A 27,191-nucleotide genomic window follows, 5' to 3' on the forward strand; every position below is an offset into this window, starting at 1 on the left:
GAAAGTGGAGAAGTGTGTTTTGAATTCGCTGGAGATGAACTTGCTGTCACACTTCTCCTGTGAATGGTGGAAACTCTGAAACGCAGAATCTGTTCCCAGAGACACAAAGCACTGCAGTCATGTCCAACTCCCAAGAACAAAGTCTGAATGAGAATGTTGTTTTCCTGCCGGTGGATAAGTCTTCCCCGGAGTTCCTCTACTGTGAAGAGGAGCGTGAAGCAGTGGAGAGACTCCTGAGTGAAGGACCAGAGGCCTTCTACAGCTCCATCGGCTCAAAGTGCTCCGGCTGCTTCTTATCTCCCGAAGAGGTCAGCCAGATAACCAGCTGGGCTCAGAGTTATCATTTAAACCCACCGCAGGTAGAAGAAGAAAATGGCGTGGAAAACAGCTCAGAGATGGAGGATTTTTGTTCCACCTACTTCCCCGACCACACAGACATGCCACCCCCGGACCTGGAGCTGGGGTGGCCTATCAAACCCTTCTCTGTGCTGGAAGCGAGCGTAGCAGTCCACACCAATCCTCCTGCCGAGGGAGAGCCACCCGTCAGAGAGGTCATCAGACGACACTTGCAGAAGGCCAGAAAAGTATGAAATGGTTTGAATTTTTATGTATACCCACAGCACATCTTTCCATTAGAGAAGCCTTGAAGCACAAAAATGACTTTTGCACCATGACATCTTGGAAGAAAATAAACGTTTTAGTCAGTTTAGTTTTAGTAAGTTAGCTCTTCATAAACAAAGGTACACCACAGGGGCTTGGGGTAAATTAAATAACTTACTTTTATCACGATAACAGTAATTGATAATCTGCAGCAAGGAAATTATTCCTTGTACTATGAAAATGCTGAAAGCCAGAAAAATAAGAAAAGAGGGAAACTCTATTTTTGCAATGTTTTTAGGAATAAAATATTCTATAAATCAACCAAATGAGTTATGTGCAGCCTAACGCTAAAACTCTCTATTATATGGAAGTGTAAAAAAACTAGTAAATCTGGTGTTTGCAAATTAGACATGATCTGATAATATAAACTAAATCATAAACTTTTCCAATGAAGAATTGGTGATGTATGTGCATTTTGACACAATCCTCATAATAACACTAATTGTTTCATTTTATTTCTCAAAAACATTCACTAGCTGGAGGATTATCACTTCAAAGCATGCAGATTTTTTTCATAATTTTTGCTTATCTAGTATCTGAACAGTTTATTGAATCCAAAATCACTTGTTGTGTGTTGTGCAGGTAATTGCCATTGTGACCAACAGACTGACAGACAGTGCCATAATTGGTGATTTACATAATGCTGCCTCTCGGAATGTCCCCGTCTACATTCTCCTTAACCAAAGGTCCATTCAGGAGAATTTCACCCTTAACAGGTTAAGGCATCCGGTGAGTGCACACCTACAGTAAAGACTCAACACACCAAGCAGCCATCCTCTGATACATGTCTGATGTGGCAATGAATGAGACAGAGATTTCCTTTTCAAGAGCCATAAGAAGCTTGGCACACTGTATGCGTACTCCCAAGACATATTTCATAAACTGCAAGCGTGTCTTGTTACTTTGGCATGCTTATGCTATGGAATGTGCACTTAGCAACATGAAGCAAAACTGGTTACACAGCATTTGTCTCGGCTATATTCAAGGGATGACAGTCCTGCTAGAGTGTAAGTGTGCAAGGTTGTGTGTCTCGTTAGTCTCTATGTGGCCCTGTGATGGACTGGCAACCTGTCCAGGGGGCACCCTGCCTCTCGCCCAATGACAGCTGGGATATGCTGGCCGCAATAACCTTAAGATCTTAAGATCTGATATCATGACAGTCCATCTATCCAAAAAATGCTTTAGACTTTGATGGGCATTATTTTTCTTTTTTTCTTGCCCTTTTTTGTTCCACTGAATGTCCCCACACTCATGTGTCACCTGATTTTCATCAGAACACCGGTTACATAGATCAACTGTATTCATAACTCCAAGCTTTGCCAGATTCTTCGTTTAACTTTGAACACTGTCCTGTTTTTCAGGTTGATTTTGCTTTGGAATTCTTAGCACTTTCGGGTATTTTACTTTTAGTTCTGCGTTTTCACGATTGCTGGCCTAGCTGTTTGCCTGCCTGTTTGAATGCTTGCTAATTAGGGAAGTTTTTGTTTTTTTCTCCAATCTTGGATGTGATGTGATGCATTTGGGTCCTGTTCTACACCGAAAAGTGGCCGCTAGAAAAGATCATACTGACTGAGATGAAAAGAAACTTAGATTAAGCCATGCACGCATGATCCAAGGCCTGAATACTTCAATGAAAATGTACATTGGGATGCTCAAAGTATGATCAAACTTGAATAAGGTTCAAAACTGGAATGCTAATGTACATGTTAACATGTTTATTCTGCATCCCTACTTCCGAGGTGATAAAGACTTCAGTGTCCAATACTGCTCGGGTGTCAGGTGATTTTAAAAATTATCCCTCTCAGTGATTTCTTTACTTTTGAGTTAAACTGTTGAGTATTTAGTATGGAACTAACATGTTCAAAAGCACAGGTAAGTACAGGTAACTCGTGGCAACGAGGGTTAGGGTTGGTAGTCAGCAGAGTGGTTATAATTCAGATATTTTAGCAACACCTTGCAGATTTTCATTTTAAACTTGATACTCTGTTTTGACACTTTTTCAGAGATAAATCTTTTCAGATTCTTTTTGCTGGGAGAGTTATGTTTCTCGACTTTTCTCCTTAAAGTAACTCCAATGTTTTCCACTTGACCACTTTGAAAATTTCTCTCCTTAAAAAACTTAGATTGTTAAAATGTGTGTTTTGGTTGTTTGGTATTGTTTTCCTGCTGCAATATATCTCTTCTGTGAAGCTTTTGCTGGGATTCTTCTTGTCAGTCACTATATTGATAGTGCCACAAACATTCATGTTGCCACTGATAATTGCCACCCCTCCAACACCAGTCATGCGCCCACCTCGGTGCTTCACTGTTGAGCCTGTATAGTCCTGACTAGCTTCAAACTTAACGTGCTGAACCCTATCTGAGACAAACATGCTCATACTGAACATCCTGCCAGTATTCTTCAGGTTTATTTTCTGTTCTTTAGGAAATATTCATTTGTAGCACTGTTCTAAAGGGAAAATGATTTTTTTCTGTCTCAGACACCATCCATAGTGGTTTTTGTGTCTTTTGCTGTGCCTGAACTGTCACAGAGACTCAGATTTTCCCTGTGCAGAGTCTGAAGGACTGCCCGTCTGTCCTCAGAGGTGGATCATGTGGTAGCGCCCTGTCTGTGGCATCAGTTTTGACACATTGAATAAACAAATTATTGTGTAAGCACAACCAAAACCAGACTTTTGAAATACATGTGAACATGTTAGTCTGACCAAAATCATATGAAATCAAGTTAGTATGCATTGATTTTACTTGCATTAACATTCTGCCAGAGATAAACATTTAGTGTGATGCTATCCTGATTTTTTTTATCTGACAGAACATGAGGGTCAGAGTTCTCAGAGGGAAAACATTTTGCTCAAGAAGTGGAAGAATGGTGGTTGGGGAACTGAAAGACAACTACCTTCTGGTGGATTTACAGACAGTGATTCATGGCAGCTACAGGTAAACGGAGATTGACATCTCCTCAGCTCTTCTCCTTTCTCAAGCACATGAGAGTGACCTAACAAGTCATTGCTGTACTCTGCAGTCTCACATGGACGGACGCCCACCTCCACCGGCAGCTGATCACCGTGCTGACGGGACCAGCCGTTGACTTGTTTGACAGGGAGTTCAGGATCCTTTTTGCTGCTTCAGTTCCAGCCCCTGAACCATTGAGAGTCACGGCTGGTACTCATGCAAATCTGCCTCATCAGCTGAAAGACTTTTCACATCTCAGGTCTCATAAACAACTCTGTGTGGAGACTGAGAATACCAATCCTCCGTCGCCACCTGCAGACAGCGTCCTGGACTGGGAAGCAATGGGTGTTGGTCAGGGAGACCGCTGCCTCCCCGGCAGTCCTCTTGAGCTACATGAGGACGTTATGGCTGATGAAATTCCACAGCACAAAAACGATAGTGACAGACCCATTATGGACAGCTTTGCATACAAGGAGCACCAGTTTATGGATAAGAGAAGGTACCGAACTCAGATTCTTTTGACTAATCCATCCGTGTGCATTAAAACACAGCACAAATATATTCAAATAAATACCCATTTCCACAAATGTAACTTTTTAAACTAGAATTCATCTCGTGACGAAAGTTATTCTAAGATGTTAAAGTATGTCTTTAGTTTCAGTTACATTCTTTAAGTAATTCCCCCTGTTTCAATATTTTGTGGCAGCCCATAATTTTGGCTAAAGAAACTTTCTTGAATTTGACAGATTATGGGAAAACTTCGCACCAGTGACAGCCGCTGTGACAGATCAATCAAGAATTCTCTAGTGAGTTTTTTAAAGCCAATATTTTTGTGACATTGACTGAACAAGTGAATGAGCAACTTCAGTTTTTTCTGTTAATGTTTTAAGCGAAATTGTTGATTGGGATTATGAATATTTTCTTAGCAACGCAGAGCACTTATCCAGAGACCCACCAACTACAGAGAGAGTGAAAAGGTAAAATCACCAAGTTAAAAGAAGAACCCAGAATGTGACATTATTAAAATGTCACACCCAAAATTAAACCAATTTCTCCTGCAGGCTGGAGCATACCATTGCCAGGAAACTCTTTATTGAGAAAGACACTGATTTATATGACAGAACTACAGCAGGACTCAATGATAAAGCACCAGATCCAATGCAGTATTACAATAAGAGATGGCAGCCCTCAAGTTTAATGCAAAATTTGGAAAAAGAGAGAGCAACAGTGGAAGATTGCTCCAAAGTGGAGAATGCACCAACTTCTAGAGTAAGTTACTGCTCTTAGCTGTCAAAGCACTTGAGTTAAGTTTGATTAGAAGCTGCTGGAGAAACTGAGGTGCATTTCTCTCCTTCACTCAGAGGCCTATAATCTTGAGGGTGCCGCAATCTGACAGCTTCAGCTCGGTAAGTGACATCATGAAGAGGATTCCGGGAACGTCAAACCTCTTAAGGAGAGGAGTGAATTCTACAGTGTCGGACCGGACCCAGTCCATGATGAACCTCAGCGGGCAGAGCCTGGATGTAGATCACAATGGGAGGGGAGTTCCAGTACCGAGGTTTCAAGCAAGCGTGAGTGTTGCCACGTTCCTCTGTGGATTTGACCTGACACCTTATTTTTTTTACAAACTTTACTCTTTAATACATCTGAGTCTCAGAAACAAAGGGTTGTTTCACCTAAATGAAAAACACACTGGTGACAGATTAACAAGGGGGTCTTTTCATCATTCTTCTGTTTATTTTTCTTATTCTTTATTCAATAGTTCTGGTTGTGTAGTAGTGATCTGGACACTTGTTTTCCTTAAGGATCAAGCTGAATTTAAAGTGTGGATCAAATCTCGATTCACAATGACAGTCATTATACATGATCCCCTTCTTCAGTCACCCACTGAATGTATTAATTCATTTACATCTCTGGAAAGCAATCTTACTCTGAGGGGAAGAAAACCTGCCAGATACCATAGGAAATCCACAAAAATAGAGGTTTTGACGAAGTCTGTCCATAGCAAAGGATGCCTGTTTTTTAAGGTAACGAACCACTTTGACTGTTCTGGTTTTGGAGGCAGACATCTTAGAGGCAAAGATCTCAAAACTCAGATGGGTAACACTGAAATCAACTGCAATGAAAATATAATACAAGAGGTATAAAAGAAAAAAAAACTGTGTTCTTAGTTTGGATTAAATTGTCCCTTTGAGTAAAACTCATCTATTAAAACTAATGTAAACAGAAAAACTATTAGTTGAAGCTCTAGAAAGAATTTATTTTGACTCTCTATCCAGCATCTGGGTTCTCACAACATGAGAACTGAGGCGTTAAACCAGAAGATAAAATCTGCAGTCAAGTTGTTTCATATGAAGAACTTTCAGAAACCTAAATGAGTGCCAAGTAAAAGAAATAAGAAACTGGTAAAATATAGAAAAATACAATTCATCTCTATGATCATCTCTTAAACCTGGTGCCAACAACCACCGAAGCGTTGATTATTGCAAGTCATTGTCGCAACAACAAAAAGCCATCGCCTCTGAACCTTTATATTCTTATTGTCATTCTGTTGTCTCTGCAGTATGAGCCAGATCACACGACGCTTGCTTTAGCCCTCATCAAGAAAAGAAACGATGAAGTAAAATCTTCACTATTCAGAACCTCTAAAACTTTTGAACCCAAAGAGAGGACCCGCAGCTCCGACTGGAGCGGGCTGCTGACAAAGAGGAAAGGAGCATATGACTGACGAGGGAGGATGAATCTTCTGTTACCAAGGAAACACAGCAGGGGATGTCTGCAGTGACAATTTCTTAAAATGTAATCGCAAATGCTTCACATATGTTGAAATATTGTTGTAAATAAACAAAATACCACAACCGATGCTGCTCGGCATGAATAATGTCAACTGTTCTAATAACTGGACAAATACAGATGTTTTTTGCATTTATGCAAACCCGTAGGTATATAGCTAGTTGAAGATATTCATATTGGCTCTGATTGTGCTGATGATTCCGCAAGTGGGAGAAAATGTAAGTTTTTGCTTTGTGAAACATTTAAGAGTGGAAGTGAAGAGGAAATAGTAAATTAATTGTTTGGTAGAAACTATGCGATGAAGTCTTTGGGCTGTGTTATGTTGTTATTTTTACATAGTGAACTTGGTGCAACTATATAGGCTACAGTACTGTATATCATTCAAATGAAGAAGGAGATAAATCAGACCTTTGCACAGGGTATAGATTAGCCAGTATCACTGTGAAGAAAGAGAGAAGCGATGAAGACACAACAGGGATGTAGCAAAAAAGAATATCCTCAGGATCTTTTTTAGGGTTTGGCAGACTTGATTTTTGAAAGTGAGTTTTAGAAGTTGGAAACCAAAAACTTGTTGGATTATGGCCTTAAAGGTCTCGCTCCTGTAGGAACGACGAGTGGAGAAAAAACTTATTTGTAATGTTATGAAATAATCATTAAATAGTTGATAAAAAAAGCTACTGAATTTGTCATAGGAAAATGAAGCAAATGCAAAATCCTCATATTTTGTTGTGTTGTAGCTGCTGTCAGAAGCTTAAATCCAGAGTCGAAGAGTTAGAGAGGAGAAGAGTGTTAAGTGACTGTTGGAGAAAGTGGGAAGAAGTAGTTTATTTTTTTATATCTTTAAGAGATGCGATGCCAACATAAACGATCTTCGTCTTACCAGAAGATGCAGATTCAAGTTTTTCCTTATTTTGCTAAAGCAGCGACAGCTTTATGAAAAACAACTGAACCTCTGTTTTCTAATCTTTCTTTTATGCCATTAAAATATAGAGATTCTATTTTAGAGATTCCTCAAAGCATGGATTCAGTTTACGCTGTTATACATTATGTACTGTAATTTTTCTGATGTACTGTCACTTGTTTATTTTCCATCTCTCTATTAGACTCGTGTACAGATCAAGCAGTAGAGTTAGTATTCGATGCTTTCTTATTTGATAGACGTTTTCATATAAACATAATAACAGAAACAACTCATAGTATTTAATTGTTTTTTTATTACAGCAGGTGGCAGTATGAGCCGCTCACGTCCCTCCTCTACTGCCATTCAACCAAAGAAGAAGAGATCGCGGAAGCACATGGTGGTGGCGTTAAATTTGTCCGACTCGACTGGATGTTTTCTATTAAATGTTGTTTAAATCGACAGATATTAACGCTTTTTGTTGGTTATAATAAAATTGCCGTATTTTATTCACTAAAGTTTAGGTTGTCAGCCTAATTGCCGTCATGGTTCGAGCAAAACGGTGAGTTTGACTAAAGTTGTCTCCATGTTTGCATGAATGCACCTCAATGCACGGCTTTCTTTTGGTTCGTGGTCACTTAGCTAATAAAGTCTTTATGAAGCAGAAATGAGCTTGGAGAAGTGTTCAGTAACCATTTAATTCTAACCCCTGTTTTTGGCTGTGCAGGGCTCCAAAAGCACACAGGCCAAAAAAGACGGAGCAGTATGATGAAGATGACCCCGAAGCCTACAAGAACATGCCCGTCCCTGATAAGGTAAAGATTCACACTGTTTTCTGCCTGATCCGGTTTGGTTTGTTCCACTTAAGAGTTTCAGTCTGTTGATTTACAGACACAAATAGGTCTTAGTACAGCTAGACAAAGTGTCTTGAAAGGGCTAACAAGGTGTCATACTGCTAAGATCTGTGTTTAAAATATAACAAATAGTTATTTTTACTGCAGTTTAAAGTTTAGTGAAGTTGAAGTCCTGGTTATTTTCCTTTCTCTGTTCATTTGTCGCTTCTCTCACTGCATGTGCAGTAAGTCCTGTTTCTGCGGCTGTCTGTGAGGCTTTCTCCTCTGTTTCCTTCTTCTCTTCTGGAACTAATTTAAAACGGGGTTCCCCTTATTACAGGTTACAGTAGTTGGGTGTGTTTCTTGGCCGAAATCTGAAGAACACCGCCTGCACTGGCGTGTTGACCTGATGACACTTACAGCTCGTACAACTCTGTTTGAATAGACGCCCCTTTGACCAAATGCCATCTACTCTGCTTAACATCAGATCGTTCCTACATCTTTTCTCTATTTTTACAGAAATCGTCGGCGTACACAAAAGACAAAATTGATGAGTTTCACGACGACAAAATTGCCGTAAGTTTGCCTTATTGCTCTGTGTATGGCGCTTAAGCGAAGCGTTGTCGCGTCCTTTAACTTTTTTCTTCTGCGGCGCCACAGAAACTTCTCGCCCGCGGAGTTCAGATGGAGAGCGACGAGGAGGAACTGGACGATGAGGTATTGTGCATTGATGTTTCACTTAAGATAACAAACAGAGTTCTAGGCCAATGTCAAGCTCGCCTGAATTTCACAGGAGGAGGTGATGGCCCTCGATGACTCGGAGTCTGAAGGAGATGAGGACGAGGAAGAAGGGACAGATATGGAAAGTGATTTAGAGGAGAAAAAGGATGAAGGTAAAGAGCAGATTTTTTTTGTTTTTGTTTTTATGCTTGTTTTACGGTTAAGTTTGCCTGTTTAACTCTAATTATGTTGTTGTTCTTAGATCTTCCTAATGAAATGGCATGGGGCACCAAGAAGAAAATGTTCTACAACTCAGATTATGTGGCCGCCAGTAAGTATCTTTTGTGTCCAGCGATGAGACAATCTGTGACGTTTCCGTTGCCTGTGTGCCTGATGTTTGCTAATGCAACATTTTAACATTTTTAATGTTACAGAAGGGAAGTCTCAAGAAGTGCTGGAAGCTGAGGAGGAAGAGGAGGAGGAAGAGGCCAAAAATATCCAAAAACGTTTGGCCGCAAACCTGAGCGAAGAGGACTATGATTTAAACCTTTTTCAGGTATTTGTACGTTAATCTTTGCTGTTTGATGCATTTATTTACATGTGAGATGATGTTGATGTTCTGTTTTTTTTTTTTTATTATTGAAGGAATTTGCTGTGGAGGAGACCGAAGAAGGCAAGAGTATTGAAAAACAGGAGAGGATTGTCAAAGACCTGAAAGAGATGTCTCGGAAGGAAAAAATGAAGCTGTTGAAAAAGGAATCGCCAGAGCTGCTTGAACTCATTCAGGACTTTAAGGCAAAGGTCAGACACACATGAAACAACCTTGAATCATTTAATTGTTAATGAGTCTTTAAAAAAATGGCACTGAATGTCATCAATAAGTATTATTTGTTTCTGGGCGATGTGTCCAGCTCGCTGAACTGAAGGATGAGCTGCAACCTCTCGTACAGATGGTCAATGATGGAAAAATCCCGGCAGGAAAGGTGAGTGCATGTAGCTATATCTCCATCCGTTGCCATACTGAGTTCTGTAGTATTTCAGCTTATTTGCTTTTGACGACCCTTTAAAAACATAACAGGAGAACATAACATTGTCAATGGTTGATTGAATCCTGCTACAAAAATAGATCATTTTTCTTTTTGTAAGCATAGCTACGGCCAAACTGCACATTCCATTTCCACCCCTGCTTAGAGCGTTGTGCAGTCTGTGTCCCAACCACCCGAGCTTTAGAGGCAGGAAGCAGAGTAATCTGCTGTGGCTTGTGCATCTCGCGACAGCAGGTCTCTTCTTTCGTTGTGAGACGTGCTTCCCTGCGGTCAAACCTCACTATCACAGGTGCTCCAAGGTCTCAGCGGACTTGATGTCGGTGTGCACGTGGAGGCTGGGTACACTGTCCTGTTCCGGTCCCCCCGGTCCCAGCGTACTCAAAACAGACCAAATAAAAGAGAAAGTTTCTTGGGAAAAAGAAAATATGAAAAGTTGTGCACGCATGTGTGTTTTAATATCTTTGATTTGAAACCTTATTATGATGTGATGCTGCCAGTTATCTCCAGAAGTCCCATAATCAGCTCAGATAACTCCACCTGGGTATAATGTAAGTGTCTCGTGATATCTGGAGTTCTGGAGAAGTACAGATTTAGATTAAGTTATAGAGAACTTGGAAAAATCTGTAAATATCCCTCAGAGCCCCATAAATGCCATTATTTTAAAGGAATAGGACACCACAACAACCAAGGGCAGAACACCAGACTTTGCAGAAGAGGCAACAAGTGCATTAATTAGAGAGGTCAAAGGTTAGCCTGAAGGAGCTGCAAAGCTCCACAGCAGAAACTGGAGTGTCTGTGGGAATGTTTCAAGCTCTGCTCTGCAGAGATTGGCTTAATGAAGAAGTACCTAAAAAAAACAAAAAAACAAAAGACTGTTTGCTTAAATAATAATTAAAAACAAGAACGCATCAGGGAGAAACCCCAAACATGCAAGCGAAAAAGCTCTGAGAGATTTAAACTGAACGTTCGGGTCATAAAACTAATGTTTTGGTTTTTTTCCTCTATGTGGCTGTAAAGTCGATTTGGGGGGGTTCAGTTTAAGTGAAACTAAATATTTTTTTTATCCTTTTTTCCAAAGGGTGCTGACTATCTCAAGACCAAACGGCAACTTTATCTCAAGTAAGTTTCAGTTGTAGCTCCATGGGACAAAGTCATGGCACAGTCAGCTAATTGAGTGTTGGGTAATTCTCTCCCGTTACAGTTACTGCACAAACATCAGCTTCTACTTGGTGCTGAAAGCTAAACGAATCCCTGCTCACCACCACCCTGTGATCGAACGACTTCTGGCCTACAGAAATGTAAGTCTACACACTGATCTCAGCCGGGGGGGGGGTTAACAGACTGAACTATGAGCTGATCAGGGCTGAGACGGTAAACTCACAAGTTTTTAGTCACAGTGGATTTGTAGCAAATTCATATGGAAATTGGGGAGAATAGAAAAGTAATCCGGGAGGTGCTGTGATTCACCATGGAAACGGGTCAATGTCGAGAAGAAAACTCCACTTCAAGCAGAAACAATGTTTGATCGTTCATGCTTATTTTATCAAACACAAAAGCGATGGAGGAGGATAAAGTTGATCGTGCAGCAGGCTTTCATTTCAGGACTCGACAATAAACTGCAGCAGATGGACTCTTTTAAATATCCAGGACTTAAATTTGTTCAGCTTAAACTGACCTGGACGAAACAACCGCTTCATGCGAAAAGCTTAACTATACACATCTAACACATGACATCATTTATAGACCTATTAGTGGAGCTTCATGGTCCAACCCAGTAATGATGATTTTGGCCATTTGTTGTTTAACATGTGTGGAATGATCAAAAAACACACACACTCTATATGCTGCTGAGAATTGACAAAAAAAAAAACAAGGGGCAAAACACAAGAGGTAACATCTGAAGACTCTTTACAACTGTTGGTACCAAACATCCAGCAGGGAGTTTTATTTATTTATTTTTTTTTTTATCTCGACACAAACAGATTGATGCTTTCAGGTTTGATCCCCTTTACTCATTCATGTTGGTCCTCACTTTCACGGGATGCATCTTCTTAAAATATTCTCTCGCACATTCAGATGACTGATCAAACAATCCTCTTTATTCCTCATCACCCACCTGCAGCTCATCAACGAACTCAACGCAGTAGATGATCGGCTTGCGCCCGAGTTTCGCAAACTACTCGCAGGCGATGAGAGGGATAAACCCACCAGCCGGCCAGCAGAGGGCAAGAAGACCAAAGTCTCCAAGAAGAAGGTGAGGTGTTTGTGTGTTTTAGCTGTTCCTGAACCAACGTGAAGCTCGAGCTGGTTTTTAACACGAGACCTGAATGCACATTGGATGCAGGACTCTGGAGAAACTCTGCCTGAGGTTGAGGAGGACTCTGATTCCGACCTGGATGAGGAAGCAGCTTTGCGTTTCTACAGAGAAGTGGAGGAGCGGGTGAAGTTAAAGAGGAAGAGCAATAACTCAGAAGCTGAAGAGTAAGTGTGATTTGAGTCTTCAGTCGGCAGTTGTGATGATATCAGATCTGATTAATTCTGCTTCTAAATGCAGGCTGCTGGAGAACAACGCAGAGGAAGAGCAGCTGGATCCAGATCACAAGAGAGGAATCACTTATCAGGTACATTTGGGCCCTGTGGGTTGTGCATCGGGCTTTCTTCACACACATGCAATCACATTGGTATATTGGGAGTTTGGAGGCCATTTGAAAACTGTTTATGTTCTTTGAGCCCTTCATAAGCACAGCATCCCACTGCTGTCCTGCTGGGGGACGTTCCTACGGTAGAAAAGTGTGGAGGCTCTGACTCGTGTGTGGGTTGGTGGCCAAGTGTCAAAGTAACATCTATGGGAATGTTACTTTTCTTATTATTTATATTCTACAGGTTTTCCGTGGAGAATATTGCATTCTAACAAGATGTAAACGTTGTGGCTGATTAGTGTAACACAGGGAGTTAAAAGCCTTTTTTCAATGCTGATCGTTAAGTTTCATATGATGGTAGATGTTGATAATCTTTGGTAAGTCATTTATGTTGTGTTTGTTATGTTATGGACAGTGAGGATCACATTTTTTTCAGTTACAAAGACACAGCTCTGGAGAGTCGAATTATCAATTTAGGACCTTTATTTTGTTTTGTTTTTTTGCTGATGAGGTGTTAATTTGACATTGTTTCCATCTGCAGGTACAAAAGTAAGAATTACATTGGAGAAGTAGTTGTTTCCACACATGTGTGTCTCTAATGTACATGACTGGTTATAACACAAAATGTTTTCCTCCTCACTCAATGTCTTTTTAATCATTCATTATTCATTTGGATGTTTCAGTGTAAGACATTCCCAGGTACATCTTTAAATTGAACCTTATGTATGATCTCCTGCTACTGTGTTCTAATTGCATCTGACACTTCTACAGATGGCCAAGAACAAGGGGCTGACACCAAAGAGGAAGAAGATTGACCGTAATCCCAGAGTCAAGCACAGAGAAAAGTTCAGACGGGCTAAAATCCGCAGAAAGGGCCAGGTTTGTAGTCCACAAGACCAAAGTTCTTACATTGTTTGACTGCATCAAAGAGCCTCCAAGTACTGGCGATAGGTTTATTTGTTGGAATCAACAGTATATGGTTGTGTGTGCGTTTCAATATCTTAAATGTTGTTCATACATTCACACCAGGTTCGAGATGTTCGTCGGGAAGAGACGAGATACAGCGGGGAGGTGTCTGGTATTCGTGCCGGTGTCAAGAAGAGCACCAAACTTAAGTAGCGAGGAGCCGGTCAGCAGGATGCTGTCATGCGTAAGCATGGGATTGAAACAAATACTGATGGGCTTCTTAAATGTTTATTGTTAGTTCAGAGTTGTGGTAAAGCAGTCATAAAATGCTGAAATGTTTTCTGACGATCTGAATAAACATTTTTAATCTGTCAGTCCTGTACGGTGATGGTGTGTTAACGTTTGAGACCCATTTCAAGAAAACCTGAACCCGACAATAAAGGCATAATATGCTTATAGTTTGAGAAAACTAAGCTGTATCGTGTATCAAACTGAATGGACACAAGCTTATCAGCAGAACAGGCCAGTTGATCAAGTAAGAGCACAGATGAACGGACCTCAGATCCTTTCTGTCAACCTACTTGTTGAGTTATGAATGCTTTGTGTGCAGCTGTCAGGTTGCTCACTATCCTCTCTTCTATCTCCACCTCGTTCTTTACGTCCTCCTCGGTGAGGATCAGCTCAGCCTGAGTGTCGCGGGTCACCACCACCACATAACCCCGCCTAGAGTCCAGTACGTTGGCCACCACGGCCTGATGCCTGTAGGTGTCCAGAGCCCGTCGAGCCTTGGCAATCAGGATGGCTGAATCCGTCTCCAGCTTGAAGGAGATGACAAATGCTTGAGGTGCCCAGTCTTTAACGAGCGGGGAGAGGATCTTGGGGACCATCTTCATGCTGAGCTGAAATGGAGAAGAAGTAAATTAGTCATTAATTACGAGATTTGGTGTAATACATTTGACGTTTAGCATAAAACGCCATAATTATGAGCATACACTGCACTTACTGACCTAATGCATGAGTGCAAATATTTAGAGGTCGGAGCTTTTGATGGCTTTGTGGGCATAAAGTGTCCTCTAACTCACCAGTATAAGCAAAATAAACGTGGCGCGGTAAACTGAGTGCTTAAACTCAAATGAGCTTCATTTGTGTTGCCCATTTTGAGCACATGTATACATTTCCCCATCAGTGATCCAGCAAGGACCCATATGGGGCCCACTTGGGTTCATATCCATCTGTTACCCATATACCTAAGCAAAACCATAAGAGGAAATATAAATTTCTATAGCAGACTGTTTGAAGCTGTTCTCATGTAGGCACAGTGACGTTTAGAGTTAAACGCACACCTTTGTGTTATTAAAAAAAGAAAAGTCACGTCGTAATAAACGGGTCAGTCTAAATGTTGAGGATCCCACGCATATCTGTGCAAAAATATTTCCAAATCATTTGGGAGTATTTGAGACACTTTGACCCTGACAAAAGTCGTGGACAAAATGACATTTCCCCCATTCTATAACCATGGCTGCATGTGCCATTTTTCACTCACTTGAAGAGGCCCGTCCGATGACTGGATTTTGTGTTCGGGCATCTCCGACGCCGGTATGTAGAAATCAGACACGGCTGCAGCCAAGTAAAACATGGCCTTTGATCCTGGGTGGAGAGTAAACATGAGACCAGATTTGAACACACGCTACACAGAGTCACGTCTTCGGCCTGTAAATGAACATCGACATGTACCTAATGTGCTGAGTGCCTGCGCTGCTGCTTTGAGTAAGTGCAGATACTCCGACAGAGTGCTGAACTCAATGGGCAGAAGAAGCCTCTCGTCCTTCACCTCGTCATATCGCTTCAGCACTTTGGCAATGTTCGGAAGCACCTGCTGGTTCACCACCACTTCGCTGGTGTCTTCTCCACCTCTGAACTGCAGGGCGTCCAGCATGTTTATGGTTAAAAACATCCGCGTGTAAGGGAAGAGAGAGCGGTGCCTGTGTAGGAAAATCACAGCGTAGCCCGAGTCTATGAAGTATTCTGCTGAGGAGGCTCCTCGTCTGCCGCTGCTGAAGTTATCGAGGAAGCGAACGGTGCGCGACTCGAGGGGAACTTTGGTGCCTCCCGATGTGATGAGAACCACCTTGCGACCTGCCTCTGCGTGATATCTGGCAAAAGCGGCCATCTTCTCCTTGACCTCGTCAACATGAGAGGGGACAGCAAATTCTTCTGCCAACTTCCCATCGATAGAAGATATTCTGGGTTCAGCCATAATCTGTTGAGAGAGAAGGGGCAGCGTCAAGAAAGAGGATTTGTTATTGGTGTCACATCTGTTTTTACAGGCGAGCTCCAGAGATTCTGCACGTCTCTGAGCAAAGTACTAAAAATATAGGCCTGGAAGAAGAAAATGGGAAAAATGTCAAGAGAATTAATAAGATGCTACCATGTTGCATTGTGGGAAGAGCACGTCCCCTTGGTTTGAGTGCTTGGCTCAAAGACACACTCAACAAATCTGGATATTCGTTCAGATGCAAGGAATTTCATTTGTCGACAGGAACAATATTCACATTAATATGTTTGCACAATCCCAGAAACCTCAAAAGTTTAAACACATTTATGTAATCAATACTGTTTTTTTCCAATTGATAAAAAAAAAAAAAATCCCCCCCTTTTTTTCTTCTTTTTACAACAATTCAGCCAATACCGAATATTCAACTAATTGAAAAAAAGGTTTGGTGTAATAATTCCTGTAATACTGCTGAATGAACATGAATGAACTGAGTGACGATCGCATCAGGGCTTGTATTAGGGTACCTGCAGTCATACCATACAATAACAATGTATTGGCCAAGCCTTGTCATGTAACAGATGGAGCAAATGCGCGTGTACAAAACCTGAACTTACAAGATATACACAGTACACTGACGTACAAAGTGAATTCCCACTTTATCTGACCAAATTCTTTCTTAATTTGGATCATAGCGTCTATTTTTTGTTAATGCTGTTTTAAGGAGAAGTTTATTAAATTGTGTTAGGTTCAGGGGATTGTAAATAAAGAAATTCAACAAAAGAAAAAAACAAAACAAAACAACGTTCCTTACAATACAGATGAACAGAAACAAAGTCTCAACCAAAAGTGAAACACCACCTCAGAATACGGTACATCTTCGCCTCGCCACTAAAACCTTTCCTTGCCGTTTTGAGTGAAAATAGTTTAAAATGCTCTTCAGGGGACTTTATTAAGAGCAGAAAATATTAAATCTTCCTTTGGCTGCAAATATTAAGGAGAGAAGTACAGGGCAGGCGACTTCGCAGACTAGAAAAATAACATAATGCGTCCTGTTATCTGCCAGCATCATGACCACCGACACAACACCCTCAGTAAAATAATAACAACGTGTATTATACTTACAAATCTAGAAAAATGCCCTTCTCTCGCTGCGGGTTTGCTATCAGCACTCCTCAACTTCTACACTTCCTGAAAGGGCTGAGCTGCTGGACTCTTTGGTTTCTTTAAATACAAAACAAGCCTTCAGCGCCCCCAGTGGCCGTAAACCGTACTACCACGTGGTACGGAGACTATTAACGACCAATGCCCTTATTTTTTTTTCTGTGATATGAGGGCTAAGATTTAATTTAACATAAGTATGATCAGTATGGCTCAAATAGAGCAATTTCTGTAAAATTTCCAACTGGACTGGCACACTGACTCAGCAAGTGTTGTTCAGAAAGTAAAGTACTCAGAAGAAAACCAAACGTAGCCACTGTCATACTTTGTGTTGTAGAACCTCAACATTTCCACAGCGTTTTTTTGTTGTTGTATCAGATTCTGTAAAAATGGTTACAATGCTGTAAAAAGTTACAAGAAAATGAACTCAAATTAAGAAAAGAGCTCCCGCTCGTAATTCATTTGTTTCATTTAGACCTGAAATGAGTCAAAACTGTGGTTGTAGGTGGGAGAAACAGTGGAAGTACCTGCTGAAACATCGATTTGGTATTCAGTATCAGTGAACTGAGACAAGAAAGTATTTGACAGTGTAAGACATTTAATTTCTGGCCTTGACTTTGAGAGCAGTCGAACAAAAGCCTGATGAAGAGGTAGGAACCAGGTGAACTGAGAACAGAGCCAGACTCCAGCTGGGTTACTTAACTTAGATATCCTCAGTATGTATCACACTGCCAGACACACCAACACTTTTAAATCCATAGTGAGCAGTTCTTGGGAAAGAAGGAGGTTGGATTCACATTTCATTTCAAAAAGCTCATTTGTAAATCTTAAAAGATGCAAAGAAAGATAAATGTCCGACTTCAGTCTATGTAATCCAGACACTAAAAGGCTGAAAAGGTGTATAGTTTCCAAGTTTTTTACTGTCTGTTTTAGGCGAGACCTACAGTGAATAAACTTCTCAGAGAAACTCTTTATTTGTCAAGGCGCTAATGTCTTTTTCATTTAGCATTTTCTAAAATGACAGCTTGGTCAGAGGGTGGAGCTGTTAGATGTGTGGTCAGGTTTAGAGATAAGCTCAGGAGCAGGTCAGGGGTAAGTTACCGTGGTGATACATCCTGGTAAGAAGCGAACCAGCATTGTAATACTGAAAATCCAGAGCTGAACCTGAAGTTATCTTAATAAGTCACTCATCCTGTTTCATTGCACAGGCCCCTTGAGTGAAAAAGTTGCTCATTTCCAACCAAATAACTTCTTTAAATTTTTATTTCCTTCACCGCAGATTAGGGTGTCTTTGTACACATGGTAACACATTAACTCTAATTTAGAGAGTTGACATTTTTCGTAGTCAGTCAGACTAAGTTTTACTCAGTGCTACACATGTAATTATTAAATTTTTTGTTATTTTCTAACATAAGAATAGCATGTAAAGAGATGATTTTTGGCTTTGATTTCCGTACAAGAAATACTCAATACCGTTAAAGAAAGATTTAGTTGATGACATCACACAAGAAAGAGTTTGTTAATTTAATGTAATTATGTAAGTACGTAAACTACGAAGTTTGCGGATGATGAGGCTTTCTTCCTCCACAGGGAGAGATAAATGTCTCTCTGGTAAAATCAAGCGTGTGCAAAGAGCAGAAAGCTTAATGAGCGCTGACATTCTGAGGAAATGTAATTTGCTTCAAATTATTCCAAATTAAAGTTGTCACTTGGCCTTGATTTTCCAACGTTCAGTAACACCTGAGTGAGTCAGATTTGACCAGATGCGACAACAGGTTAAACAGTAAAGATTTTCTATCAGCTAATGCAACCGCAGATATGAAGGTAGCTCAGCCGGTGTATTATTAGTCTATAATTTAGAATAAGGTTGCTCTGTTGCTTCATTTGAACTACTTACTTTCACTTTCCATAGTAATTATGGAACGCCATAATCACAAGGGAGAACTATGCAACTTTGTCAAATCTTGATTTTCAGCCGTACTCCACTGGAAACATTTCAAGTGGTTGCATTAATGCTTCTTCTATTCTTCATACTTTTTTATGCTACATGTCAAGTGAACCAATCATCTTTTCCTTTGTGTGAACCTGGACATTAGAGCACATGACAACACTGTCAAACTAGTGTGAAATGTTCAGACAAAATCTACTAACGATGTAAATAAACAACTGAAAGTATAATTAATGAGCACAGCATGGGATGTGTGTGATTGGAGCAAAGCTAAACAACAACAGAGAAATCCAGCAGCCACTGAAGCTACGTCAGGTTGCATGGGAATCTCCTTTGCAGGAGAAGGCTACTGCAAAGGTCCCCAACACCTTTATGTTGGGTCTATGTGGAAGTGACAGCTCAAGGGTCAAAGCTCCAGCACGCTACTTAGAAGATGCTATCAATACAGAACAATGGATGTCCACAGTGAGTGCTTACACAAAAGAAAGATCCAGCTGAGATCCTGAGGTTGTTGAGCTGGTGTCTCAATGCTTTCGCACGAAATTCACGAGTCACAGTTAAAGTACAGAGCCTGGAAGTGGCCATTGAGGAAAGAAAAAAAACAAAACACCGAAAGCCACGTCACACTACATTAAGCTCATGATGCAAAATTAATTTGCACATTTTAGTTAATGTGTGCACACTCGATAAGCGTATATACAGAGTGTCACAGCAGCAGAGCAGCCTTTCAAGCTGATTTAGCTATGCTCTGGAGAGGGGCTCACTTAATGAGACACAAGGTCCCCTGAATACATCATCTGCTCATTTTCACTCACGCACACAGAAAAGCTAAAAGATGAGAAAAATATAACCAAAACGTGTGAACTGAATCATTTAAGGTATACTAAACAGAGTGGCATTTAAAAAAACAACTAACAGGGTCACCGTAGTGATCCCTCTCAATAATTGATCTATTTCCAATAATCTGATTTTGCCGTTTTCAGGATGCTTTGGGTGGTGGCCTTTGGGCAGTGTGTGAGCAGACACCACAGACTGTTTACCAATGACAGAAAATGGCTGTGAAGTCTATAAAATCGTTGTGTATGGTTTAAATGATCGTCTCCTTCCTCCTCCCTGTTGTAGACATCTGCACTACACACCCATTTGGACCCCGTCAGCAGAACAGGGACTTTAATATAAAAAAATCTAATAATGTAGCGCCTCCCAAAAAGGGTGTTGTGGGGGTGGGCTGAGGTGCAAAACATGTGTTTCAGAATGTAACCACTGTGAAACAATTAGTGTATCACATTTTATTTCTCTGATTTACTGCTTTGATCTGTAATTAGTTGCAGGCCTGTCTCTCATTCTCTGGACACACTCGAGCAGGAGGGAGGGGGCAAGTTTGAATGTTGTAAACACTAACCACATGGGTAAGAAATTACAAAAACTTGCAAGCGATTTGTATCTTGTGTTGTAAAATGTGTTTATGCTTCTCTTAGTCTGGTCACTCCCCTGAAGACTAAACTTAGTTGAGAGTTGAGAGTTAAAGCTCCAATTTATGACATGTTTAACACTAACAAAGGAGCAAACAGCTACTTGCTTTGCATCCATTTAATAAGGCTCTTTATCATTTATGTATTCGTGTTCCCACTAAAGTGTGCAGCCTCTCCTCTGTGTGTAAATGTTTGTGTGTTTGAATTGTTTGAAGTTCTGAGTTGTTTGACCCTTTTTTCATAGATTTTAAAATGTAAGGAGTGGATTTTAATTGACAGCTTGATTATAGGTGCACCATTTCTTGGGGGAGTTTAAACGTTTGTTGAACTAAGATCTTGTTGCTGGAGGAGATTTCAATTTCTCATCAGGGTACAAAATGAAATGTTGATACATTTGAAAAGTACATGGCGGTATGCTCCATTGTTACAAACTTTGTTTTTACAGCAAGTTAAGGTTGCTGGGCTTCTTTCTCTTCAGATTTCAATTCATGTTCACATATATTCAATTGGCTATCCTAATTAATGTGAGCTCGTCTAAAAAAACAGGGCTACAAATCTCTCAGGGATATGAAAAATATGTCGTTATGATCTAATGAGGGAAAACGTTCACCGTTCTCAGGCACGTTCATTATGATTTGTTTTAGAAGAATAATCCTTTTGAGTTTAAACACACATTAGATTTAGAGACAAGCAGAAGCTTTTCGGAAACTGTGTTTCAATAATGCCCGATTTAAGAACCCCCCACCGTATTTAAACCTTAAACAGCATTTTATACAGGGGAGCCAGGTTTTCCATTGGCATGCAGTTCTCATGACTAACCCACAAGCGGCGCTGTTGCACTGCTAAAAAAAACAATCACAGCACATCGACGTTGCTGTTCGTCAAAGTTTGACTGCAGTGATTAACCTGGTTGCTTTTTGTGCATTTCTTAAGAACATTTTTTAGCTTTTTTATATTAAAAAAAGAACAGGGTGTAATAAGGCAGCGTGATAATGATCTAATTAAAACACAGGACAGAATAGTTTAAGAATCTGTGAACAAGGGAAAACACACAAAATAAAAATCAAAGGAAACCATTGTGTGCTCTGAGTTGAATAAAAAGACCCTAATTTTTTTCCCCCAATCCTGTACACTTATTTCACACTCTGAGCCATAATGCACAACATCTCGCCTTAGCAGAGAATAGCTTGAAACCACATTCTTACTTTTAGCAACAATGCCACAAAGATGATTTAATTTTTCAATGGTTCACAGTGATGAAAAAATAAAATAAGACATGGTGAGGCTGTGAACCACAGAAATACCCACAGTTATTTCACAAGAAAGGGTAAATACAAATCTGAACCACAATGAACTCACATCTTCCGCACAGGTTTCCTCTAAGAGTTTGTAAAGTAACCTTAATTGTACTCTATGTTGTGCAGTGCATTCTTTTAGACACGGTGCAGTTTTAAAGGTGGAAAACAAAGATTTTTTTTTAGTTCAAGAATAAAAGAATGATTGAATTTAGTATTTCCATGTTTTTTAAACAGCACCGGAGTCCTTGTGCAGGGACCCCACAGACACAATGCTGCACTGGGTGTAATTCAACAGATGATCAATTTTGGAAACTTATGATTGTTATTTTGAGGTCCTTTTCTGGGAAAACGTGATTTTGACGTTTAAAACTGAGCAGCAACCCTCTATGAAGCCCTGAGATATAGAAACCATCATATAAACCCAGACTGATGTGTATTTTCATCATGAATCACATGGTGCTTCTTTTTCGTGTAGGTATCACATGTACAGGACCCTTTAAAAGTGTAGGTGGTGAGTTTATTAATGTTTTATAAATAACTGTGTTATTAATAAATCACCACCGGCCAGTAATAACAACGAGTTAAGAGTTTTCAGATGTTTCAAAGTTTATTTCATAGGCGTCTCTTTGAGCAGGACCATGTGTTTTGGAGTCTCATTTCATCACAGTACCCTCCGCTGGAATCTGTTGGACCAAAATCCATTAATTAACAGCTTATTAACAAGTAGGCTCACTTCAGATGTAATGGCTCACGACGAAGTGTGAATGAGGCCAAATGTATCTGTGGATTGTCAAGTAAATAGAAAAATACATACATCAAAAGGATACATAAAGTTGGATTTTACGTATAACTGCCTGCTTTTTAAAATAGCTTGTAATGTGTACATTGGTAAAATGATTATTAATAACTGATAAAGTGATTTGGCATAGCTTCCACTCCTTTTCCTTTTTTACTCTATAACTGACCTTCTAATTTAATTATTTTATTCTATCTTTTATTTTATTGTTTTTACCTCAGAAGGCGCTTTGAGTGATATTCACCCAGAATGACTTCTAAATAAAGCACTTTTATCGACCACTTCATTGATTGAGGTGCAGTCTCGTATGGGTGCTATTTCCAGTGCGGGCGTGAGCATTTAACCGCGCGCTAGTTTCTGTGGCGGCAGACGTGGTATGACGCCTGGTGGTGGTGGTGGTGAGGGGAGGGGGAAGGGGGGAGGGGGGGGGGGGGACCTCCATGTGCGTCGTCATATGTGAAAGTAGTTCCGGGCACTTAACCCAAACGGGGGAGAGTCCCGGATGTTGGCTCGGCCGCCGAGAGAAAGGCGAACGGGAGAAGGCGGAGAGGAGCTGAGGAGGGACACCACGGCACCGCAGGCACACCGGCGAAGCTACGGCGAAGCTCTTTGCACAGGACAACAACGTCAAGAGCACAGGACACTCCTGGTGGGGGGGCACGCTTTCCAAAGAAGAGGAGGTGGAAGGAACGGGAGACAGTTACTCTGAAACTACTGCGGGGATTACAGGGAGCCACCGTCACAGCAGCTTTCATCCAGAGTAAGTGAGCTACATGGGCATGGAAGTTGAACTAAGGCCCTCGAAATGGACGACTTTAACGGGGAAGTGAGCTGCACTGAAGTTCTGGGGATTGAGCCCGGTGAGCAGGCCCTGACGCACAGCTTTCCGCTCGCCGTGGCAGGGCACGCGGGGACATTTTCTCTCCTCTAACATCCAGTCGGTGTTTCCCCGTGGTCAGTGTTTGTACACTCCGGACGCGTTGCTGTAACTCTCCAAGTTGACAGCTCTCGCGTTAGCCTGCTAGCACCACCGTGCAACCGGTGACAACTGACAGGGCAACTTTGACAGCTAGCTAGCCAGCCTCGGTAGCCACCTGACTTAAGCCGAGCGTTGTCGGCGCTTTTTTAAGTGGTAGGTGTGCCTGTAGTTTCCTCGCAATAGGAGGATTTGATGACCTATCCCAAACCTCCAACAGCTATCGTTAGCTAGCTGTTTGGTATGTGAGACGCCGTGTGTCCAGCATGAAGTGAGTGCGTGTATGTGTTACTCCAGTGTCATTTGGTTTTCCTGTGTGCTCTGACGGTGGTATTTGACTCACAGCTGTTGCAGTGTGTTTTCTCGTCTGTCAGTCGTCAGTTTTGCTCGCGGCCAACAGATTCCTGCAGAAAAGCGACGATCCTCCTCTGTAAAAACTGGTCGACTTTCGTGACAGGGCGCAGGGTTGTCATGTGGCTGGACAATCAACAAGTGCAAAACATGTTTCGGATGAATTTCATGCGGCTGATCCGGAGACCTTCTCTGGTTCAGTGTTGCAGAAAGGCACAGGCGGCGTTGCAGTTAGACATCGACTCCCAGGATGAGCTTTATTTTGCTTGGATGTTTAATTGGTTGGTTTTTGATCACACAACGACCAGACAATGATTTGCTCACGTTGCCACTTTAAATCGAACAGCTGTGGTATTTTCGTGTTGCTGTACACTAAACAATGTCCTCGCTTCATCCCGGCGGTCTTTATTAGAAAATGGATGACTGCACTCTTTAATTTGTCCGCTGTCACCTTTCTGCAGGTTTTTTTTTTAAAATTTTTTATTATCAGGGATCAGGCTTTTTTTCACCGTTTGATTTCAATTCCAGTTTGTCTATGAAGTCCAGCAGACGATCACGCTCATTCTCCTAACTTGTCTTTTTGCTATAAAAGGCAACATTAAAAAGGCTGAATTTATGACTAAAATCAAACATCACAAACCCCCCTCCCCAACATCCAAACCCTGCCAGACTGTATGCTTCAACTAACAAAATACCCATAGCGTTAGTCAGCACCCACAATCAAAGGTCAGACCTGGTTTGCTTCTTAATCACCCATCCTTTAAATAGCAGGCCTACAGAGCTGTCTGGATCGGGGCTATTTGTACATGCAGCTGTAGAGGACACATGGTGTTTCAGTTATGAAGCTCCTCCATCCAGATAAGCAGAAGCAAAGTAGCCTCATTCAGCATACCCTCTGGAAACGAGCCTGTGTATTTGTCACTACATATTTATTTATCCCGTCCTTTTCTGTTTTTTTTTTTTTGTTTTGTTTTTTTGTTCAGTTTCAAGACTCAAAACCTAAGAGGTTTAGTGGAAAGTGTTGGCTTATTGTTGCGCCGAAAGATAACTCGGTCTCTACTTTGCCGGTGCTTCGGCCCTTGATGCCATTCTTTGAATGGTGCTGTCTTTGAGGGCGGTATCTTGTGGCAATTCAAACAACCGTTTGAAAACAAAGCTGGAAATAATTGGCACAATGGAAGTGACATTCAGCTGATCTCTCCTGGCTCAAAGAAGCAGGAAAAGTTACGGCTAAGGAAAGCTTTTAAGTGTGCCTGAGAAGACATGAAGAAGAACACATATCGGACCAAATGTGCTCCTTAAAGCAGTGGAGTCACATCTGTTATATTCCTAGTTCGTTAATGAGATGTGAGGTTCACTTTCTCACAACCGGAAATGATACATCGACTCAAATTTGAAGGCCTCTTCAAATGCATTGCGGCTGCTTGTAAGTACACATACAGGGAAGATTATTTGCTGTTTCATGTCGAATCGTGCAGATTTTGTGAGTTGAATTGGTTGTATATTTTTGTCTGATGAGTGTTCTGAATAGTTCAGAGGAAAGTAAAGGAAAGATTTGAGAAAATTGAGACTAATCAGACAAACTTAAAAGGGAAGACGTGATATCGTTCTTGTTTTTTTCAGAGTAATGACTTCAATATTGTAACCGAACGATTCCTCTGAAAGGTTAAACTTTTAGCTTCATTTTGTGACTGTTGTCGTTCTCTTTTAAAGAATATTACAGTGTGTCCTTAAATGGTCGATGTGACAAGCGCGGCGCTTCTAGCTTAAAAAGGTGAGCACCCGTATGTCACCGAAGGTTATAACTGGTTAACCCATGGTTTTAGCCTCCGGTGCTCTTTGAAAAGTCTGTAGCACACGGTCCTTTACTGCTTTGTGTGCTCGTGTTTGGTGTGAATAGCACATTCATCTATCATTTCTGAAGGGAAAGAAATAACTTTTCATTATCTTTAGAAGACGAGGACTACAGTATTTGTGTGAAAAAAGATTGACGTGTCATCAGTGAGTCACAGATAATGCTCAGCTCGGGGATGATGATGTATAATAGATTAGTAATTTGGATGTATGTCAAGGGTCAGAAAGCTTGCATAGGAGAATGAATTTAGAACAGTTTCTACCATTTGAATGCAGACTCCTCATTAGGAATTCAGCATGTGGCCCCGTGCCCAGCCAGTCTCACTGAGAGGGTTTTTAATTTCTCCCCTTGTTGAAGTGATTATTCAAATGGCCATCCGTGAGGTATAGTTATCAGAGTTCTGGTGGTGCTTTAGCCTGTGGCAACAAGAACGCCCATCAAAGGCACCCCCACCTCCGCCCTGTGTATTTGGACGGCACCCAACAGGTAACCTCTGTTGCAGCCTCTATTAGACCGTCACATCTTGCCCCTGAGGCTAAAGACTTATTGCGTTATGCTGCTGGCAGATGGGAGTGTGTTCATTAGGACTGCTGATGACGTATCTCTGAGTTTGAAGCCAGAGTTTCAGTCTCTCGTGCTTCTTGAATTTGAAGTTGTTGTAGGTTGGAGTTTCTTTCTTTCTTTACTTTACTTTGCAGCAGGATCGTACTTATTGGTTCAACAGCTATTTACTCTGCTTGGAGTCGGCGCTGCCATATAATGCGTCTCAGACCGGATAACCAGACAGTTTTATTAGAACTTTTCTCAGGGCACTTCCCTTTTATATATGGTGTGAAGTTTTGGTCTCATGCACGCTGCGGTGGTGAATATGCACTCGCTCAGTCTTCATTAGCAACGCTGTGCATCACTTGAATGCAGATGAGCTACGAAGCCAATTCATCTGCTGGAAATGCCTCCATGATTCCAATTTGAATCTTGTTTGCAGTCACATTGTGTGTACCCACTTCTCCATGTTAAAGAAATCTCTTTATGTGAGAGATCAGAGGGGGATAATTGCACTTAAGTGAACCTCATTTAGTGCTGGCCAGAGCAATTACTGTAACTGTGCTTCTTGGCATTTTTTGGGTGGGTGGGGGGGCTGGAGCAGCTGTCATTGAGTCTCTGTAGCTGAGATATCAAATGGTGAATAGAATTGCATCATGGGAATGACATATCCTTGGATGGATTTTAATTAGTTTTTCTCAGCTGAGTTTGTCATCTGAAGAAATGGGTAATTAAAGATGACAATTAGAAATGCATTATTTTAGTAATGATTGGAAATAAATTATTTCGAGGTGCTGTAAGGTGGAAAAAGCAGAAATATTTCTCCAGGCAAACACCCCACCCCCCCCACCCCCCAGGGAGCTTGACGGAGATGTTTTATTGTTAATGTTATTCAGGAGCCAAAATTTGAGTTTTGCTCAGCTGGGTGCTTTAATCTATTTTTGCTGTAAATCAATGAATTTTTAAAGAGCCCCTCGCTGCATACGGGTGGATGTGGGAATGCAGCACTGGTTCAGTTTCAAACGAGCCTTGACTCCTCCGTTACCCCACCCCTATTCCACCAACCCTCCTC

General features: G+C 41.1%; 4 protein-coding genes across 4 annotated transcripts in view; 3 read left to right on the forward strand and 1 right to left on the reverse strand.

Moving 5' to 3' along the window:
- On the forward strand, window positions 1-6,474 carry fam83e (family with sequence similarity 83 member E). The gene is made up of 9 exons (XM_072381941.1): window positions 1-584; window positions 1,243-1,389; window positions 3,473-3,597; window positions 3,683-4,111; window positions 4,359-4,418; window positions 4,539-4,589; window positions 4,674-4,881; window positions 4,974-5,183; window positions 6,176-6,474. Exons 1-9 carry the CDS (start codon window positions 120-122, stop codon window positions 6,338-6,340), a joined length of 1,860 nt encoding a protein of 619 aa, XP_072238042.1. The 5' UTR covers window positions 1-119; the 3' UTR covers window positions 6,341-6,474.
- A 1,185-nt stretch (window positions 6,475-7,659) lies between these two features.
- On the forward strand, window positions 7,660-13,695 carry utp3 (UTP3 small subunit processome component). Its single transcript, XM_072381942.1, has 16 exons — window positions 7,660-7,865; window positions 8,031-8,118; window positions 8,656-8,712; window positions 8,797-8,853; window positions 8,930-9,029; window positions 9,119-9,187; window positions 9,291-9,412; window positions 9,502-9,657; window positions 9,768-9,839; window positions 10,981-11,021; window positions 11,104-11,200; window positions 12,025-12,156; window positions 12,247-12,383; window positions 12,457-12,523; window positions 13,313-13,420; window positions 13,571-13,695. The coding sequence occupies exons 1-16, from the start codon at window positions 7,849-7,851 to the stop codon at window positions 13,658-13,660; spliced, it is 1,410 nt and encodes a 469-aa protein (XP_072238043.1). The 5' UTR covers window positions 7,660-7,848; the 3' UTR covers window positions 13,661-13,695.
- A 26-nt stretch (window positions 13,696-13,721) lies between these two features.
- Window positions 13,722-16,933, reverse strand: ppcs (phosphopantothenoylcysteine synthetase). The gene is made up of 4 exons (XM_072381943.1): window positions 16,845-16,933; window positions 15,182-15,707; window positions 14,991-15,094; window positions 13,722-14,346 (listed from the first exon to the last, which is right to left on the reverse strand). The coding sequence occupies exons 2-4, from the start codon at window positions 15,702-15,704 to the stop codon at window positions 14,020-14,022; spliced, it is 954 nt and encodes a 317-aa protein (XP_072238044.1). The 5' UTR covers window positions 15,705-15,707; window positions 16,845-16,933; the 3' UTR covers window positions 13,722-14,019.
- Window positions 16,934-22,874: 5,941 nt separating this feature from the next.
- The window catches only part of foxj3 (forkhead box J3), a 72,608-nt gene continuing 68,291 nt past the window's right edge, over window positions 22,875-27,191 (forward strand). Inside the window, exon 1 of the mRNA XM_072381945.1 lies at window positions 22,875-23,154. The gene's annotated coding sequence lies outside the window, so the exon portion shown is untranslated. The remainder of the gene's footprint in view (window positions 23,155-27,191) is intronic.

This window comes from Leuresthes tenuis, unplaced genomic scaffold (genome assembly GCF_036924035.1).
Source record: "Leuresthes tenuis unplaced genomic scaffold, fLeuTen1.0.hap1 SCAF_3, whole genome shotgun sequence".
Lineage (NCBI taxonomy): Eukaryota > Metazoa > Chordata > Actinopteri > Atheriniformes > Atherinopsidae > Leuresthes > Leuresthes tenuis.

What these genes read in the sequence shown, in the direction of transcription:
- fam83e (XM_072381941.1), top strand. Translation starts at nt 120, where the DNA reads ATGTCCAACTCCCAAGAACAAAGTCTGAATGAGAATGTTGTTTTCCTG. An exon ending in ACTTGCAGAAGGCCAGAAAA is followed by an intron (nt 585 to 1,242) that starts GTATGAAATGGT and finishes TGTGTTGTGCAG; the next exon opens with GTAATTGCCATTGTGACCAA. An exon ending in AGAATGCACCAACTTCTAGA is followed by an intron (nt 4,882 to 4,973) that starts GTAAGTTACTGC and finishes TCCTTCACTCAG; the next exon opens with AGGCCTATAATCTTGAGGGT.
- utp3 (XM_072381942.1), top strand. An exon ending in GAAAAATCCCGGCAGGAAAG is followed by an intron (nt 9,840 to 10,980) that starts GTGAGTGCATGT and finishes TTTTTTCCAAAG; the next exon opens with GGTGCTGACTATCTCAAGAC. An exon ending in AGAGAGGAATCACTTATCAG is followed by an intron (nt 12,524 to 13,312) that starts GTACATTTGGGC and finishes ACACTTCTACAG; the next exon opens with ATGGCCAAGAACAAGGGGCT.
- ppcs (XM_072381943.1), bottom strand. Translation starts at nt 15,704, where the DNA reads ATGGCTGAACCCAGAATATCTTCTATCGATGGGAAGTTGGCAGAAGAA. An exon ending in GCAGGCACTCAGCACATTAG is followed by an intron (nt 15,095 to 15,181) that starts GTACATGTCGAT and finishes CTCTCCACCCAG; the next exon opens with GATCAAAGGCCATGTTTTAC. An exon ending in CATCGGACGGGCCTCTTCAA is followed by an intron (nt 14,347 to 14,990) that starts GTGAGTGAAAAA and finishes TCTCCATTTCAG; the next exon opens with CTCAGCATGAAGATGGTCCC.